The following is a 19,626-nucleotide window of genomic DNA, read 5'->3' on the forward strand; positions in this document are numbered from 1 at the left end:
TTCGTGACGCGTCAGGTATTCAATAAGACGTCGCGCAGAACAAACACGCTGTCAACAGAAATGAAATGCTCGCGATGTTACCCATACTTTTCCAACGTTTCTAAAGATGTTCACGAGTGGAAAGTTTTCCCTTCGTTCTGACCAATTATCTCCGCTTGGCGATCATTTTTGAGCAGCAGACGGAAACAACCGACCCTTATCGGTCTCCAAATATCTTAATTGGCTGGAGAAATTTTCTAACGATGAGAAAGAGAGGGAGAGAGGGGGGGAGGAGAATCCGGGATCGATAACCAGGCGAGTGATTTTTATCTGTCCATTCGAAAAGAATCGTCGATCCTCTAAAACCGGGTGAAAAGTATCGGGTTTACCGTATCGACGCGATCCTCCGACGGCGGTGGCCCGATTTAATTGGCTCCAGCCGGCTGGATGACCCGTAATAAATCGCAGCGAGTAACAGGCTAGCGTGCAACGCCGGCTGGGACCTCGGAACGATCGCCAAGCCGATATTCGCAGCTACGGAACGCGATAGAAAAGAAACGGTTTCGAATTGAAACACGTCTCCTGTCGGACGAGACGTGTGTACGAGGTTCGAGAACTCGAGCTCCATTATTATTCGCGGCCCGGTTTGCCGGATCGTTGGTCAAGTGTGTCCCGCAATCGACAATGAGTCACTTCTAATGGGCCTTACCAGGGGAACGTTTTATCACCAGATTCAACTTTTCCACCCGCGATTTCGCCCGTCCAAGTGTCTCGAACTCGTTCAACGAGATTCGAAACGAGTTTCCAGCGTGGACGCCCGGCGAAAGCTTTCCGCGTGCATCCAGCATTCCTGGGGGAACGTTCGCGGAGTTCGAGCCACGTTTCACGTCGTTTTCTGGACTCGTCACCTCTTGGTTTACGTGGCGATCTCGCTCTGATATCGATTTCGCGCCTCTCAACTACGATCGATAACCCTCGAAACTTTGAACGCCTCGAGAAAAGCTTTACGATTTCGATTTAAAAGCGTCGCGTTAAGGAACGCGTTGATTCGTGAGAATTTTTATTTCCAGCGAAAGAAGAAGACGACAGCGACAACGTTTTGGCCGCAGGCTTTGGTCTCCGCGTTTTACCATTTTTTAGCCGTTGCTAAGTTATTCAATCGGTTAATTTCTCCTCTGGCTTCGATTCACCTGGCTCCTTTCCGTCTTTTATGGATAGCACGACTGGAATACACCGGCTAGGGACTCGCACAAGTATCCGCTTTCTGAAACGATATATGCGCGACCGCTTAAAAGTCGTACTTTCACCAACGTGGCTCGTGCCGATTCAGTGGCCACCGGCAAACGCAGGTACACGCCTCTAACGCGAGTCCTTGTCATAAATATCGGGTCTCGGTGCTAAGGATGGTATGTCGTTCGTATTGCCCAGGCTCGCAGACGTGAGAAACGAATCGCGCGCTCGAATTTGGAGACGGTCAATTCGTGTTTTCAAGCACCTCTTCGCGAGTATCGGTTTATAAATTACTGGTATCACCGCGTTATCGCCAGAGAACCGTATGCCCATCGTTTGAGAGATGTCAACCTTCGACGCGGAGGTGTTTAACCTCGAGAGTGATTGATTTCACTCGGTGAAGATCGATGGCAGTTTGTACGCGAAGGACGGAATCTTGACAAATTGCTCGCCCTTGATACGAAGGCGGCTGGAAGTCTCTCTCATCTTTCCGATAAGAACTCGTCGCATATGGTTTTTACGGCGCAGGGTCCAGATCGATGTTGGGATCGTTCGAAACGTTTTTAGTTCCAAGATCTACTTTCGTTTCAATCGTTGACAGGATTCTATTACTCCAACTGTCTAGAAAAATGTTGGAAGTACTCGGACGAATTCGATTGTGCGAGCCATAGAGTCGCAGGGATTGGCTTTGTCAGGCATTTTTCGTACGCGCTCGAATTTCTACCGCACATCGAACTGTTCGCGATCGTTCACGCGAAACGTTCATTTCCACGACATATTCACGTGGACACTCGTTTCTCTGTGCACCAGAACGAGAGAGAGAGAGAGAGAGAGACAGAAAGAGAGAAAAGCGACGAGAGATATGTAAAACGAACGAAAGCTTGGTTCCGCGAAGCTGGAACACGGCCGTGAACTTGCGGGGGTTCTCCGCGGTCGTCCCTGACGAGAGGTCGACTTTTTCCCACGACCTACTTTTTTCTGCACCGGGCCATTTCTTCTTTTTTTTTTCTTTTCGCGTCTTCTGCTTTCCCAAGGTTCTGAAACGGGTTGTTCAATCTTCTCGGACAACTTTACACCTTAACTGCGCGAAACGAGAGGGAGAACGAGGGTAGAGATGAGTCGGTTGTTTCATGCTCGAACGATGCTCACGTTTATTGTTTCAGTTAATAATATCTAAGCTCAATTGGTCGCTCAAATTGACTCGATCATTGGTTCCAACTATTATTTCACTGCTACACCATGGTTATAACGGGGGAAGTCTCCGAATCGACGATCCCCAGTTTTGTTATATTTATGTTTGTCGCGTTCAATTCGTTACCAATCAGGAGAAGACCCGTTAGCGACGGAAGTCCAGCGAACGCGTCGGCCTCCAATATGCTGATATCGTTGCTCGCAAGATTTAACATCTTCAGTTTAGACATCCCTTGGAACTGCCTGGTACTGATCTGGGTCAACCTGTTATCGTGTAAATACAACATCTCCAGTTGTACCAAGTCCGCGAACGCTCCTTCTTCTATGCTAGCTATCTGATTATGCTCCAGGTACAAATTAATCAGACGGGTCAGTCCTTTAAAATCGCCGTTCGAGATACTAGTCAGCCGATTATTCTTCAATGAGAGGTGGACCAAGCCCTCGCACCCTTGCAGATGTGGCGAAATGGTGGTTAATTCATTGTTATCCAGGAAAAGCCAGAACAGTCGTTGCATCTGAGTGAGAGCCCCGGTTTCTATATTGGAGATGTTATTGTTCGTTAACGAGAGAACCATCAGGGACGTAGATATTTTCGAGAGCGGGCCCTTCTTAATGGATTTAATGCTGTTGTAGTCCAGGTAAAGGACCTTCAATTTGGTCAAACCGTCGAATGTATCTGCAGGTATTTCATTGATCTCGTTGGCCATTAGAGACAGTATCTCCAGCTCCTTCAATTCGGAGAACAGTTTCGCCGATAGCGGTATTTTGTTGCTCACCAAACCCAAATTTTTCAGCTGTCCCAGCCCTTTGAACGAGGCCCTGGTCACGACGGAGATCCCGTTGTCCGAGAGGTCCAGCGTCGTCGCAGGTATACCTTTGAAAGCGTTCTCGTTAATGGCTGTCAAATTGAAGTTGATGATTTCCAGAAGTGTTTCTGGTACAGTGGTGATGCTCGAGGCGTCTTGAACGACCTCGGTTAGAGTTCCACTATTCTGGCACACTCTGTAGCCGTTCTGTACCTTGCACGAATCCTGCTCGTCCGGTCTCGCGATCGCCACTGTCAGCAGAGCGATCGAGAAAATCGCGAGAGGTGATCGAAACATTTCGTAGACGACTTTTCACGCAGCAGACTGGACGACACACTTGACGATAATACGGTCTTGTACGGTTTGTTTCAGAGCTTATATAGATTGTTTGTTGCATACGGCTGCAGAATCAGGATTAGATAGAGTCTGCACTTTCTGATATCGTTATGTAACGAAGGGAAACATGCTTGTTCGTCACTAGAACAGATTGTACGTAAAATTTTTTATGCCTTTCGTTCGTTTACGACGTTCGTGTGTTTTGATTCGAGCGCAGTTCAAAATCGTGGCTGACCGTCGATAATAGTATCTGTTAAGCGGAAGACTTTAAACAATGCGATGAATGCAGCCAGCTACGGTGAACAGAACCGACACGACTGCGATTTATCTCATGTCAGACGACGGGGTTAACGTTGGATCAAATAAACATGACACATTTTAACGCGGACTTTCTGGAAAATCGTACGACCGAGAATAATTCTACGTGAACCGATTTTCTTCGAAACGAAACGATCCTGAAACGAATTAAATACGCATATATTTTTCTATGGATCGCAGACAATTATCAAACGCACCCACTAATTTCCCATCTTAATTACGTAAGAAGCGAAGGCGAAGGCAAATGAATTATTTCATACATCAATAATTCTGTTTTCTAATAATTCTACTTTATTGCTTCGATTCGTACATTGTTTGGACTTCATATACTACGTACGGGACCTCCCAGCTAATTTTTTTACCACTACGTATACACCATGGTCAAAGTGGTCAACCCAAGTGCTTTTCTATTCACGTTGGCCAACTTGTTGTTGGTCAGGTACAACATCTTCAGCGCTGGGAGCCCAGTAAAGGCGTTAGACTTCATCACGCTGATCTTGTTGTTCGAAAGATCGACCTTCTTCAGATTAGTCGTGCCGGAGAAGAAATTAGAATTGATCCGGGTCAGCAGGTTGTTCTTCAGGTCCAATTGCTCCAGCTGCGGCAGGTCCCAGAACGCACCCTCCTCTATGCTAGCTATCTGATTCTGTTGCAGGTTCAGTACCCTCAAATCGTGCAGTCCCTTGAAGTCGTCCTTCGAGATGCTGGTCAGTTGATTCTGCTCCAAGAAGAGACCGTCCAGCTTCCGTAGATCGCGTAAAAGACCAGGCGGAATGGACGTCAATTTGTTGTTCTCCAGGTGAAGCCGCGTCAATCCGCGCATGTCACTGAACGTGCCAGCCTCTATGTTCGAGATCTTGTTGTCGTTCAACCAGAGGAACGACAGGGACGACGATAATCCCGAGAACGAGTCCTTGCTGACGGATTCGATGTTATTATGCCCCAGGTAGAGGAATATCAGGTTGTTCAATCCATTGAACGTACCCTTGGGTATCTGGTTGATTTTGTTGAAGATCAGGGACAAAGAGCGTAGCTGTTTCAATTCCGAGAACAGATCCGGCGACAGAGGGACCACGTTGCTGTCCAGATCCAGTCGCTCCAATTTTTCCAACCCTTTGAACGACTCCCTGCTAACGACGGAGATCTTGTTGCCCAAACTGAAGCTCAACTTGACGGTGTTCAGGTTCTTGAACGCGTACTCTCGTATAGCGAGCAGGTCCAAGTCGTGGATCTCCAGCCTGTCCTCTGGCTGCCGTTGGGTGACGTCCACCAGAGTTCCCTTTTCCTGGCACACGTTGTAGCCGGCCAGCTCCTTGCACTGGGGCTGCAGCAGCGCTCCCACAAGATCGAGGAACAGCAGGAAGAGCGCGAGCAACATTTCGAGGACGAGTCGTCGGGCGCCGGACTAGATGCACCGATTAATGATAATGCGACTGAAACGGCCAGATTTATATGCATATTATACATTGTTAAGCCGCGAAGAAGTCGGCCGAGAGATAGCGGCTACGACCTCTGACACGATTATCGGGTAAACAAGTGCACTTTCCTCGGAAGACTGCGTTCTCGCCAACGCGATCGCGAATAGATTCGTCCTCGACGCTTCGGTTTATCAGCGCTTCCGTGCATTTTTGGCACGAATCGAACACGGTTCGCTTAAAAATACGACTCGATATCAAGTGTTTTTTAATCACGTTCCAAGCTTACGTCCAGGAAATCCTAGGAAATTGTCGGGCGCGTCGTAGCTGTTTGGATTCCGTGGAATTTACGAGCGAGTCGAAGGCTAAGTGAAAACAAGCGTCTGTTCTCGTGACACATCGCGCAGCCAGTGATCTCGACGCGATGGATTCGAGCATCTCGAGAGCCAGCATTTACGCGTCACACGTGAACGAGTAACATTCGCTCGCGATTAAACGTGAGCCAGCTTTCAGGGTTTTATATACACCAGACATGGGTAATCTTTCGTCAGTGAGAACCCCTCCCCTTAGAGTGTCTTCATGAGCCGATCTCTGCGGACGGAGACCACGCTTCGCCATGTTGGTAGCATCACTGTTTCAAACCAGGTCGCGGTTAGATCCTCGGCACTTATAAAACACAGGTTTCGTTTTTTCAAATAGAGACGACACACGATAAACCTTCCTCGTTCGTGTACTCGCCATTTCCTATGATTTTTTTACATTCACTAACTAGTCGATCAACCAGTCCGGCGTTAGTATCTTGAAAATCAACGTCACAGAGTGCAGAGGCGTGGAATTGGTCGACGCAACGTTATTCGCGTTCGACTCGGTCTTTAAGTTATGCTGAAAGTTCAAAGTTCGTAACGCAGGAAGCGCTTCGAAGACGCCGTACTGCACCACGCTGATCAGATTGTGGGACAGCTCGATCTCCTCCAGTTTACTCAGGCCATCGAAGGCTCCGCGGTCTAGGCGAGTCAATCGGTTCCCCCAAAGGTCCAGCTTCCTGAGCTGACCCAGATCCGAGAACGCACCCGGCTCGATCTTGGCTATTCGATTTAGAGGTAGAAACAAGTTGTTCAAATTGGTCAGTCCCTCGAAATCGGTCCTGGAGATGCTGCTCAGCTGATTCTGGCTCAGGTACAGAGTCTTCAGTTCGCTTAGTGCTCGCGTGAGACCAGGTCGAATGGCGGACAGCCGATTCCCGAACAGCTGAAGCGTAGTCAATTTCGGAGTTTGACGAAACGCGTCCGCTTCTATGTCAGAAATTTGGTTGTAATTCAAATAGAGGGTTCTCAGCGAGGATAATCCAGAGAAGGTCCAGTTTTTTATTGTAACGATGTGATTGTAAGCCAAGTTGAGGGTGATCAGATTAGACAGTCCTGAGAACGAGTATTCGGGTATGCGAGCGATCTTGTTCCGCGTAAGCGTCAAGTGTTGCAGTTCGACCAGTTCCCGGAAAAGATGCGGCTCCAGGGACACCGTGTTCTTGTCCAGAGCCAGTCTTTCCAATCTTTTCAACCCTCTGAACGATCCCTCGGTCAGTATCGAGATATTGTTACCCTGATCGAAGTACAGTTCACTGGTCGTCAAGCTTTTAAATGCGTCCTCTCGAACGGTCTCCAGTCTCAGATCGTGGATCGCTAGTTTGCGACTCGCGCTCCAGATTCCTTCCTGGGTGACGTTCGTCAGCGTTCCCGTTTCATGGCACACAGTGTAGACGTCGATACGCGCGCACGTAGGCTGCCCTCGCGATCGGACGGTCGCCAAGGTCAGCAAAACGATCGAGAGGACGGATCGGCGACGGGTGAGCATCTCGAGGTCCAGAGTTCACCCACTGCTACGAGTGATTAACGGCTCGGCCATCCTCCGACAATTTATATGCCTCGTTCGTAGGAAAAAGTCGATTAGATAGACAATCGAGCAACCTCTGACACGGTTATCCGTGTAGTAACCAGTCGATGTAACCACCCGTTTCCATTCAAATCGAGGCGTCCCTGTTTATCGCGTTTCCACACGTTTTCGGTTCATTCAGTCGCGGATCGAGCCTCGTCAGACACGTTTTAGTCGACTCTTCTGCTCTTCACTGCTTCGCGGTGTATTTGGACGTGTACGTCCTCCTTTAACGTTAGCGCAAGAGAAAGAGGGCGGGGAATTGGACAAAAGCAACGGAAGCTTAACTTTACACAGGACACGACCGTGAACTTGCGAGCGGCTGTCCTGCTTGCCCCTGACAAGAGGTCGACTCTTTTCCATGACCCATTTTCCCGTCCCTAGCCGTTCTTTAAAACGCGCCTGGTGCTTCAGCCAGGCAATTAAGCGATCCGAGACAGAGATTATTCCGAATTAAGGGTTGCTCGAGCGATCGATAGAAAAGGTGGAAAAGTGTGTACAGGTACAAATATTTCTCTGGAGGATTTAGAATGAAAAAGTAAGAAGACGAGATTGGGGAAGGGTATTGTGGAAGGCTGTAACAGCGTTGCCCTGTAACCCCTGGTTGGAGCTTGGTCAGCTTGTTGCTGCACAGCTCGAGGTCCTCCAATTCTTCTAATCCAGCGAACGATTCCCGTTCCACCGCGGAGATGTTGTTGCCCAAGTCGAGGTACAGATTTTTAGTGGTCAGATTCTAGAAGGCGTGCTTTTGAATCGCGACCACCTTCAGATATTTGATGGTCAATCTGTCCTCGCCAGTCTGCTCAGTGACTTTCGTCAGCGTGCCATTGTCGTGACACATCGTGTAGCTATTGAGCTGCACGCACGTAGGGGTTGGTTCTTGCGATTCGATGGTGGTCAGTAATAGGAGAAGGATCGAGAGGATCGGTTGGATAGACGTTGGCATTCTGAGATCGAGGTTTCGTACATTTGGATGAGACGATGAAGCTGCTGGCTCGCGACTGTTTGGTTGCTCTTCGGAGGTTTACGCATATATACCACGCGGAACAGGAAAGTTGATGGGCGAGTGGAATGTTCCACGTCTGGACATGAATATGACGTTTTCAGGACAATGACGTAGCTTCGTGATGTTTTCGTGTCTACGTTTTGTGCGAGAGCGTATTTAATTTTCGTGTGTGTGTGTATGTGAAGTTGTATAGAAACTTGTCTCTTTTAATATGTCAAGGTTTCGAGCTAGCATGGCTTCCACCAAAACACGTTCGGAAGTATCGATGAAAAAAAATCAGAAGAGCGATTCCCCTATCGGCTGCGAGGTCGTCGAGCGACGATGACACGAGCGTCCTCATTCGCTCGTCTGACTGACGCGTGTAGAATACCTTGGGGATCATCGAACAAGTGGTTCACAATGTTCAACAAAAGAAATTGAAATTAAATGAAGCAGTCTCCTCGGATTGCTCAAGGCAACGTAACTCATCGAACTCAGTCAGGATACTGGCAGAATTGAATTCGCGCATAAGTGTTTGAAACTTCTCGAGGAACTGTATCACCAACTATGAAACGTTACATCTGCATGATAATGGTCTGAGAAATATGCTACGCGTGACCTCAAACACGTAATTAAGAGCGAGAGAGATGTCTTGTATCTGAATAGTAATCGATGTGGATTGCGAGAGACATATTATCAACTTTTCGAAGCAAAGAAAACGCAGTAAAGAAGAAAGGCGAAGAAAGTGTCGAGGAGTAAAATTGCTCGGCTGAATTAGAGAAGTTGGTACAGGAAGGAACATCGAAACAATTGCTACGGTTTGTATGGTATTTAGTACACAGCATTCTTGGTCGTTTCAGAGCTCTCGCCTAGTGTTTAACAATCCATAACGTAACGACGAGGTGGTTGCGCAACGAGGACTCTCAATGCCCGATTCCAGCTGGTTATAACAAGCCTTTGCGTTCGCAATTGTTATCGTTTCCTAGCAAAAACCTGGCACAGATGTGCTCTAAAAAAAGAAGAAAAAACAACAGTTCCACATTCTTCGTTACAAAAAAAAAATCTAAAAACTTTAGTTCTCCATGAATTACAAGAACAACTATCCAAATGTAAATTGAAAACCTCCACAAATTCTCGATAAGAAACGTTCGTTTGAAACGCCATTATGTCAGAACAAAAATAGAGGGATAAATAAAAGAAGAAGACGATGGATCCCCGTATTCAAATCGAAAGCGAGCAGCGTTTCCTGTATTTCGCGTCTCCAGGTTCATTGGAATGCATCGAGCGGTCTCTGGCGTCGCATGGACACCGGAAGTGCGTCCGGCCTCGAGAATATATTCGCAGGCGCGCGTTCGATTCGGCTGTTTTCGTCGAACGAAGGGCGCGGATCGTCCGCGACGCGAGGCCAGCCGCGTTATCCGCTTGCAAAACGCGCCAGGTGCCCCGCGCCCGATAAAAGCGAGTTCATTGTTCGTTCGCGTGCAGGTCGCCGAGCCGCTTTCTCGTATCGGCGCGCCGCTCGAGGCTCGCGATCGACATTTCGAAACGCGTTCGATCCGCGCGAACCGAATCGCCGATCGGGCAGCTAAAAATCGTCCGCCTTCCATCTCTGCTCTTTTATCGCCGCTGTTCAACGCGGCCGCCAGCTACGTTCGATATTCACGATGCGCCACGGAAAGAGGAAAAAGAACGCTGAATAAAATCCCACCCAGGACACACTCTGAGAGCGTTAATTCGAACGTCGCATAACAAGGACAACCGCACGGCGCAGGGAACTCGGCAAAAAGAAGTGAAAGTTCTTCGCGCGAGAAGAAGAAACACTCGTTTCGAGCGGTCGAGTTGGTTCACGCTCGATACAAATCATGGAGAACGCTTCCGCGTGGCCGATCCCGGAATGCTCGGAACGGGACCGCGATTCGCGGAGACATCAACGAGCGACGACGATGTCGAGCGCATATAAAGCTATTCCAAGTTAGGACGAAGATACAGAGATGTACAAATTTGGTGAAACATTCGGATATTCACCAGTATGAAAGAGAAACAGAAATGGTCAGCTGTCGTCGATGAAGTTTCTTCGCGAAAGAATCATCCGGATGCTTTACTAGCACAATTTTCTCAGAGGAACGCGAAGCGTAGCACGTGTAACGCTGGCTCGTGAAAGCCTCGAATCTTTCTGAACTGAGAACGTCGAGAGCGCGCATCAAAATGGCGTTTCGCGTTTTTATTACGGCGGAAAGTCCGTGGAAAGCGTTTAACAGAATCTTCCCGTTAGCAGCGGGGCGAATCTCGCTCCGTCGTTTCAATAAAAGCGTCCTTCTATAAAAAAAAAAGCCAGGAGACAGAAAGGGACGGACTAGCCGGATCATTTCTATCAGGCGAGCTCTCTCTATAAAAAACGAGGAAACCGCGAAGAATCACCTCCACGAGGGGACGTTTCTCCATGAAAGGGGCGACTTCGCGTAGGATCGTCTCGACGAGAGAGTGTTCTCTCGTGTAAAAAAGAACGAAGAGGAAAAAAAGAGAAGGTGGAAAAGGGGTTGAGAAGTGGGAGGGCCGGGAGATCTTCTAACGCTACTTTTCTGCATAAAGGATAGGACTCGTGCGAGGAAATAGTCGACAGAGAATCAAACGAGCCCTACTCGCGAGGTGAACGAGCTTTTCGGCCGCGAAAAGCCATTCTGCTCTGTAAATTTTAAAGAAGATCCTCATGTCTCGCACGCTGGATGCCTATTTCCAATTTCTATTTTTTCATTCACGAAGTAATCGTTCGCGACAAATATACTTTACTTTCTCTTTACCGGCCCTAATTGGTCCCCATCTGTTTGGTATGTTTACGCTGTTTATCGGCACAAGGAAGGGAAATTCATAAATTTTAACGAACGGTCCCCTCGCAGGTATGGAAGCGAAATTCGAAGACTCGTCCTTGAATCTTGATGCAGCGAGGAGGTATTCTAGTCGCTCCCGGAAATTTGACTTTCAAATGCGGATCGTCGGATTTGTCGGGCTGCATAAACTACGGAGCTACGTACAAACAAAATCAAGCGTGCAGTTCCGCTGAAAGGAAGCTTGCGACTATTAGTATCGAATAGAATTACTGGAACCGTTCCACGATCGACTACCATCTACGATCATTTTTACGATAGTGTCGGAACGATGCTTCGAACCTTCTATTTCGCAAGGTTTCACGGATCTCCGTAACAGCGATACGCGAAAGAGGCCTCGCGGGAAGAAAAAACGAAAGAAAGTAGGCGAAACAGGAAGAGCACGGTCTCGCGTTTCTAAAAACCGTACCACGTCCGTCTACGTTGGATATTACACGCAGCCGTGTCGAGCGTAACTCGTCCAAGTTCCAAGTAACCTTCGCGATTCCAATCAAACCGAACACGAGGACGTTTCGACGAGCGCGCTCGTTCAATTTTCCCAGAAATTGCACGCGACGCGAAAGTTCCTCCCTCTAAAAAAAAACCAGAGATATGAAAATATCTCGAGCGTAGTTTCTCCGCGAAAAAGATATTTAGCGCGTGTAAAAATGGACGAGGTTAATCAAACCGCCAAATTTGATTGCTCTTACCGTTAATTGGACTGGTATCGCGCATCGATCGATATTTCAGCTCGTTCCTTCGAAGCTCTCGATACGCGACGCGAACAGCGAGCTATATTTTTAATCCCACGCGATTCAGCGACATTTACACGACATTCGAAACAGATCCGAGTGGAATCGGTCGTTTCCAGTGCGCGAATTGGAACGAGGATCGCCGGACAGAACGGCGATCTTGACATTAGGCGTGGCAAGAGAGTCGCGACTCTGTTCTCGTAAGAGAACACGACGGTAAATGTCTCCGCTTGTTCCTCCGCGTCGTGGAAATTGCCGTATAGGTCGCGTCGAGAGTTTAATCCCGCTCTGTAATCGCGTCTCGCGAATTCGTTTCGAGATTTTCCTCGCGACGCGGATGACATCGTCTCGCGTCGCGTTTCGAGGGTGATCCCGTCGCTCTTGGCGAATTTATTTCTCAATCCCCAATTGCGAGCTGCGAGCGAAATATTTTTCTGGTAAATCGAAAAGTTTGGTAGCCATCATTTAACGCGTTAGATCAGACTTTCCAGAATTTAGCGATCCGGGTCGCCATTTGTTTGCGCTCATCGAAGAAGAGGAGAGTTTGGTTAAACGTGAGTCGTTGAGATAATGGGAGCCCACTAATTCTCCTCTTGGACATTGTTTATTCGCTTGTATAATAGGAGTTGACGTTCATATAACCGGATCTCCACTCATCCGCGTTCGTATGTACAGATATCTTTTGTTTCGATAGGCGAGCGCAGGTGGAGAGCACAATATGCTCGGTAAACTGGATACCGTTGGCAAAAACGAGCCAGATAAACGGAGTGCTGGCTTATTCAACGCGGAATGCACTCTGCGCCGGTTTGATCGACGTCAACGATCGACGATCGTGACGAAATATCTATCGGAATCGACCGGCACACGCGAACGTTCTGAAACTCTGCGTCGGAACAATGCAGAAAATTGTTGAAGAAGTTTGCGTCTCTTCTTCTGCGTTGCACAATCGGTAATAGCGTTTCGACCTTTCCATGCCATCCGTTCTCCGTTTCATTCCTCTACGAATCGACGAAATTCAATAATTATCCATCGATTACACCGCGAGAGTCAGCGTTAATGCAAACTTGTATCGCGTAACATTTTTGTTTCGATCAATTTACCGTGGATTATCAGAATCAAATAATCGAGAGCTTAACGCGCGTATAAATCTCACGTGATCGATGATCAACTTAAAAAAACGAAGGATTGGGGGATCGAGATTGGCACGCGAAAGAAGAGATCCAGATCGAAGAGAATAAAACTACATCGAGCGATATGAAGTCTAATCTGGTTGGATTTGTATAAGAGCGTGGTCAGTTGATAAATGTCAAAGCGAGTAGAATGCCGCAGGAATTTTTGTCGCGATCGCCATCAGCATGCCGGTAATGGATCGGCAGCGGCGTAGCGGAGGATCGATCGAGATATCGGTTCTCCAGGCGTCGAAAAGAAGGAAATTCCGCGCTCTCCGCGGCGGATCGTGGCTGTGTAACCTTTCGCATTTTGCGCAACCGATATTTCAATATGAATAGAATCGCGCGAGCGCGGATGCTTTCGCTCGGAGCGAGCCGTGAAACGGCGGCAGAAAAGAAACGACCGCCGCCGAGAAACCGTAACCGATCGAGCGTCTCGGTCGTTCGTTCTTCTGCGTCCCGACTCCGATTCCTTCCGGATTATGCAAATTCCTTCTTCGTCGCCGATTTTGCCAGATTCGCCGAATTTTTCCGCGGATTACCGACGATTTCGTCCACGCTCCGTTGGGGAGCGATCGCTCGTACCGAACGCCAGCACGAAATCTATTCGAAAGTCGTCGAAGAAGTCGAGAGGGCTCGGTTAGATCCTTCGACCGCCAGTTTTTGTCGCGGAAGTTTCTCTTTATTTAACTCTCGCGGGACTTTCTTGCGAAACGATCCACATTATTATGAATACAGCGATCGCGAGGATCGCGGACCTTATCGACATCGATGCCATTCTTCAAATAGAATCCCCTTCCTCTGCCAGCGTTTATCTTCCTCTACTCGATCTTCACGGAAGTGTTCCGTGAAACATTTGAGCTCCTTCCAAAGTAGAATTTCGGTTTCCTGATTTCCTTGCCAAAAGATGTCATTATTCTAGCCGCGAATCGCGAGTATATCGTCCTCGATACGTATCGGATAGAACCCCGTTCGTACGAAACCATTTGCCTCTTTTCGCTCGATATTCACGGAAATTTCCTGCGAAAGATTTTATTAGCCTCGACAGAGAATCAGGGGAACCTCAAATTTATCGGGTCCAATGATTTTTCGAGTAGAATTCCTTTCGCGTTAAAGCATTCATTGGTTGGAAGTCTCTCCGCGTTTCATTCTTCATCGAAATGTTCCGCGCGAGACTGGAGCTCTGGCTGCGGTGGAAAATTCGATTCTTACAAATGGGAAACGTTCTGGACCGTTATCAAAGTCGAATTTCGTTTACGTTGGGACGACGGTGAATATAAGATGTCCGTGGGAACAAAGAGGATTATGGGATAGAAGTCAGCCGTTTGATTTACACTGGTAATTAAAGGACGTTGCGGGGCGATTAATAAACCGAAGGAAATTAGATTGGAAGTGCACAGCTACGCTTCCTATTACCGGTGACACACGGCTCGACCTTTCACGAACGCTTTGGATAAGCGTTTATCGTGGCTCGCTATCGGGCCTACGGTCGATCGATACCGCAAGATCCGATGCATTTTAAGCGTTTAATTATATGGCAGTCACGCGGCGGACGACCATAATAACACAATAAAACCCGCTCTGTATTCCAATATTGCGTATTTTATCACGCGTTACTAATCGAAAGTGGATTATCCTGATTCCAGTAATAAATTATTCAAAATTATTGTTAATCTCTGACGCTTAAAACGTCCATGAAGAGAGAAAGGGAAAGGTGAACAGGTAGAAGAACAATAAAAACGTACCAGAATTAGCGTGGCCATGTCCGGTTCCGGTGCTATTCGTCGCGGAGTGAACAGCGTTGGTCGCGGCGTTCGCGACCTGTTTCAACGCGCTTATCACCATCATATCTTCTATCGCACTTGACTCGCGACTGTCCCATGCAGGACACTGAATATTCCAATCTACCCTCGAATCAACCGAGCGAACGTAAAAATCAGTCGAATTTAACTCGTGACACGAACCAGTCCCAAAATCGACACCCGGAACGTCTCATCTGAAATCGATAATCCAACGAACGGTACTTATCGATCGCGCACGAAGGATCTTCTCTGCTAGCACCACTTTCTAACAACGCAGCCGATCCTCGATCTATCGTTTCAGCGGCGAGATCCTCGACGCGCGAGTCCCAATCCGTTCGAAAGCTGGATATCTCTTCTTCTCCGGTCTCCTCGATCGATCGATCGATCCGCGAGGGAACGAGGCGGGGGTCACGAAGGTGGTAACGGAACAGCCGGTCGCGACTGTCGTCTAGGCGCGACTAAGTCGTTCCGGCACGTAGAAAAGACGAAAGCCAGTCCCCGGACGCGCATACACACCCGCACAAGCTACCGTGGAGAGAGATCGACGCCCGCCCCTCTTCTTCTTTCGGCCTTCTTCAACGGAGTTTCACCTTCGCGGAAGTGTTGCGAACGGGGCTGGCGCGCGTAGGCGTCCGGGACACCGCCGGATCCACTCTATTTCGCTGGACAGAGGCGGATGACCTGCGAGCGTTACACGCCGCTACCAACTGGGCTTCTACCAACACCCCGCGCCCACACCCCGTCATAATCGAATCGTTAGGCTTTGACGGTTCTGAGTTTTCGACCCAGTTACGAACCGATATCTCCGCGACGGAGATAAGTGTGCTAACACCTGTGCTGTGTGTGTGTGTGCAGCGTGGGTTGTACGGTTGCTTGCTTTAAGGGTAGTCTTCTGTGGTTCTCCACGCGGATAGTAGCGATTAGTAAAAACTTGAAGTCCTTGCGAACGAATCGGATCATTCCAATTCGTTTACTTGTCTGTAATAATAACACACTCTATCTCTTTCAGACGCGAAAGTTATCAATTCCAGCTGATTTATACCAGTTTTCATCTCGACTTTGATTACATCTCTCCGCGGAGTCATTAGTTTACTTGTTATCGGGCAAGGTGGTAATTCCAGGTTGCGGGTAGACGTGAAATGTGTAATTATAGAGCAGCTTCTTTTTACCATGAAAGTATCGAGCGTGGAGAGCTGGAAGTCTGGTTCCACTGGCTGGACTGTACCGTAGACAGCACCGGCCTATCCAGCGACAAGTAATGCAGTAGTTCGCGTCGCTTGTTTCAAGCACGAGCTTCTGTGTACCGTCCATCTTCTCGCGATCTTCGAAACAATTTAAATTTATAAAATCGTAGACGCACGAGACTCCGTTCGGAAGATAAACTGCACGAAATTGATTTAGCAAGAGAAAGGAAGGAGGCTGAAAAGAAAGCCATCGTTCAGGGAGGAGTTGGTGTGTCGTCCCAGCGCGATACACGATAATTCGTCGATTGATCGCGGGGACTGTTTGCTTCGGTAACGTCACTCGATATTCTTCGTGGAAAGTGAAGCGCGACGGGGCCGAGAGGGGCCCCGCGTGTCCGCAGGATCTCTCGTTGGAACTAATACGGCGCGAGACGCCGTGTGCGGTTGGTGAACGGCGGCGTCGAGTCGGGTTTCATTTACACGGGCAAAGCCCTCCCGTGAGCCGGGCAGGTGAACAAATCGAGAGACAGGAAAAATATTACCCGACCACCTACTTACCGCTTGTTGTACGGTGTCCCTGTTTTTCTCGCCGCTCCGTCGCACCGATTTTACCTTTCGAGACACTGCGCTCCGCTGTTTCACGACAGCGGACGAACAATTTCAATTTCAACTTGTTCGATGCGTAGAAAAAAAAGGAAACGGAAAATAATTTAGGTAGACTGCGAATATTACATCTCGCGCGCGGCACTGGCAGCAGGTGGAATTTTTCTATTAACCTCACCGCGGTTCTCGAGTCATTCTTAACCCGGTCGCGTACACTTTTCTTTTAATAAATTTCTTAGTCCCCGGAAGAATGTAAAATAACGGCTAAACTATTTTACATTTCATTTCGTTCGGAAGTAGACGATTTTCTTGAACGAATAGAGTCTCACCGTGTACAACCTCGCAGAGAGTACTGAATAATATTTGTTTGAAAAACTTCGCTCGCCGTTTTCGCGACATCGCGTGTATCATCGTATCCAGCGGAGAGTACGCGCGAAATAAGTAATAACTCGACTCGTGCCAGGGAGAGTCCCATCCCCGGATATTCCGACGTCCCTGATGCGAGACAGATGCCGAGGGACGATCCTCAGCCGCCCCTCGCGGAGCGTCGTAAATTTTTACGATTATATTCTATTCGGACGCATATCTCACCGCGCGCAATAACAGTAATGCCTCGCTTTTATCGCTCCTTGGTCTTCCTATGAATTTCGCTGGGGCGAACACCCGATCGTACATGGGGGAGGGTCGAACGCGCGGCTCGAACTCGATAAAACGCGGGAAAGGGTTAAGGTGATGAAAAGCGTGGCTGAACAGCGGCGAGCGCGGTATCGCGATCGGAGCATCCCTCTTTTTTTTCCATCCCCGACCTTCCGTGCCCTCGAAGTCGAATCCTATTGGCCCGCCGTCGTCAAAGTGGATTTCTCTTCAAAATTCAATGATCTCCCCCAGTTTTCCAGGCACGAACCACCGCGGATAGGATTGCCATCGGGATATATCAACCCGGCCGATTCCCTCTTTCTTCCACGATTCTATTATCAGTCGGTAATATACGTGTTCCCTCGGAGGGATCGTGATCCGTGTCGGAACAAGTGGCGAGGACAGGATTCTTTCCTAACAGATTCTGTTCGCCCTGCCGGATTAGATTCTCCCGTGGAGAAATTGGATTTTTACGAATATCTGAAATTCGAAGAATAGAGTAATCCGAGGAAATACCAGGAATTAACTCGAAGATTGTAATAAAATTCTAACCTGGACATAAGTACATGATTAAATACGGTATAAGCAGACTTTTATCTAATCATTTATGATACATTCTAATTTCTATCGCCTTTTCTATGGTTACAGAGGCGGTTCCTCCAGTTCTCCAGCTTGATCCGAACGAAACGCTGCAACAGCTGACTCTACTCGCGTCACCACGGATCGCCACGCGATGACCTTTTTTCGAAAACTCGTGACCTTTTTTCAGCCGTCTATTTTCGAGCGTGTTTCATCGTTTTCGTCCATTCCTCTCGGACCGTGACAAAGTTTATTACGTTCCATCTTCGGTCGGCAATTTAGGCCGGACCGTTCTCGCTCGAGCGGCGCCACCACCATTTTCGACTGCGATCGACCGTGAAAAATTAGTAAACGGACAGTAGGCTCGCAATTTTCCGGGCGTCCGATTTTCCAGGCCGAGAACCCGCCGGGAAGGTAACGCGATAGGGTTGCGCGGACGCGAACGAAATTACGCGAACTACCCTCCTCGCAACTGCATACAGAGTTTTACGCTGATAATTCGAATTTGTACCGTCGAGCGTAGAGCAGACCATTTTCATCAGACATTCCGACACACGTGCGCAATTCCAAGGACCCCATATCCGGCTGGCAATGCTTTACGACCGCGCCGCTTAATTCGCGTCGCAAATTCGTCGAGTCAATTTCACCTTTAAACTTGCCACTCTGGCCAGGAACAAGAAACCGTGGCTGGACTATATTTTATCCACGCGCTGTTACTCCACCTCGTCGGTTACGGTTTACTCGGGAAAATGTTCCACTAAACTTCACCCTTTACTTATCCAGTTATCCATAAATTACTTGAAAAATTCTCCTTCCACCAGAGCGAAGATACGAATGAAATAAGAATTGTTGCGTGTAAGATCGAGTAAGAGGCTTGAAAAATCATCTCTCAAGTGAGGCACGCGTCACCCATTCTGACACCCTAACCAGACTGCTCTCCATTCCCAAGGAAAATATTCAGGAATCGTATCGATAAGCGAAAGCAGAGGATAAAAGCCACGTCGAAGAGGGAGGGCGAGAGAAACAAGGAGAGGCTGCCGTTTCGAGGGAACCTACTTTCGAGACGGGGTTTCCACAGTGCCAAGACAAAGATTCGCGCCGCCGTGGAGGGGAGCGGAGGCAATTTCGTCTAAAAGGCTGTTATCCCTCGGCTTCGATTCCTTTTGCGAGGCCAGACACGGCCCCCACGGATAGGAGGGGTTCTTAGCCCCGTAAAATGGCTGGCGACGGTCTCGCGAGCCTTGCCTCCGCGGACTCAGCACTTTGCGACGAGCACCTATCGCTGCCACTCTCATCAATGTCCAATTAAGTCTACGAAGATTACCGCCAGCCGCTAACTTCCACTACCCCTTGCTTTTCCTCCGACGAAAGTGATCCTTTTCTGCTTACAGAGGAACGGGACGAAGATTTTTTACTCTTCTGGAGTTCGATGGAAAGGGGAGCACTTCGCGCGATCATCGTGTTAGCGTTTCGTTTAATTCATTGTTGACTGTTTGTTCGCAGCTTAGGGGCCGAGCGTTTCGACGAATGCTCTGCGTGCTGTGGGATGCGAATCGAGGAAAATAGTACTTCTGGAGCAACGCAGGGAGAGAGAGAGAGAGAGTACCTGAACGTTTTCCCGTTGAAATACGCAACCGAAATACGATATAGCACCCCTTCTGGTCGGCGAAGTGGTGGAGAGGCAAGGCAGACTTTTCCGGAGATCTGATTTCTCTGAAAAATTCAGTCCCATCTGAATAATTCTAGGCATTCGTGTGGTACGCGCGTTCTCGGTAGAAAGGCTTCCCAGAAATTAGTCGGCTCGACTTGATATTCAAATAGGTTTCGTAAATGGTTCTGTTCTGTTCGTTA

General features: G+C 48.4%; 5 protein-coding genes across 8 annotated transcripts in view; 1 reads left to right on the plus strand and 4 right to left on the minus strand.

Annotated features, from left to right (window-relative positions):
• Btk29a (tyrosine-protein kinase Btk29A) overlaps positions 1–19,626 on the minus strand; it is a 132,272-nt gene that overhangs the window by 28,406 nt on the left and 84,240 nt on the right. Inside the window, exon 1 of one of the 4 annotated variants that reach the window (XM_076897935.1) lies at positions 14,717–14,856. The exons of the other annotated variants lie outside the window; for them this stretch is intronic. Coding sequence (XP_076754050.1) covers positions 14,717–14,819 — 103 coding nt within the window. The 5' untranslated portion in view covers positions 14,820–14,856. Of the gene's footprint in view, positions 1–14,716; positions 14,857–19,626 lie in introns of those variants that run through there. 4 annotated transcript variants of the gene reach the window in all.
• On the minus strand, positions 2,349–3,531 carry LOC143425273 (uncharacterized). The gene has a single exon (XM_076897955.1). The coding sequence runs from the start codon at positions 3,501–3,503 to the stop codon at positions 2,442–2,444; it is 1,062 nt and encodes a 353-aa protein (XP_076754070.1). The 5' UTR covers positions 3,504–3,531; the 3' UTR covers positions 2,349–2,441.
• LOC143425276 (uncharacterized) lies at positions 4,187–5,336 on the minus strand. Its single transcript, XM_076897961.1, has one exon. It carries the CDS (start codon positions 5,236–5,238, stop codon positions 4,225–4,227), a length of 1,014 nt encoding a protein of 337 aa, XP_076754076.1. The 5' UTR covers positions 5,239–5,336; the 3' UTR covers positions 4,187–4,224.
• Positions 6,034–7,288, minus strand: LOC143425298 (uncharacterized). Its single transcript, XM_076897996.1, has one exon. It carries the CDS (start codon positions 7,124–7,126, stop codon positions 6,044–6,046), a length of 1,083 nt encoding a protein of 360 aa, XP_076754111.1. The 5' UTR covers positions 7,127–7,288; the 3' UTR covers positions 6,034–6,043.
• Rpl39 (ribosomal protein L39) overlaps positions 11,892–19,626 on the plus strand; it is a 100,862-nt gene continuing 93,127 nt past the window's right edge. Inside the window, exon 1 of the mRNA XM_076897987.1 lies at positions 11,892–11,896. The gene's annotated coding sequence lies outside the window, so the exon portion shown is untranslated. The remainder of the gene's footprint in view (positions 11,897–19,626) is intronic.

Source organism: Xylocopa sonorina, chromosome 7 (assembly GCF_050948175.1).
Source record: "Xylocopa sonorina isolate GNS202 chromosome 7, iyXylSono1_principal, whole genome shotgun sequence".
NCBI classification, from domain to species: domain Eukaryota; kingdom Metazoa; phylum Arthropoda; class Insecta; order Hymenoptera; family Apidae; genus Xylocopa; species Xylocopa sonorina.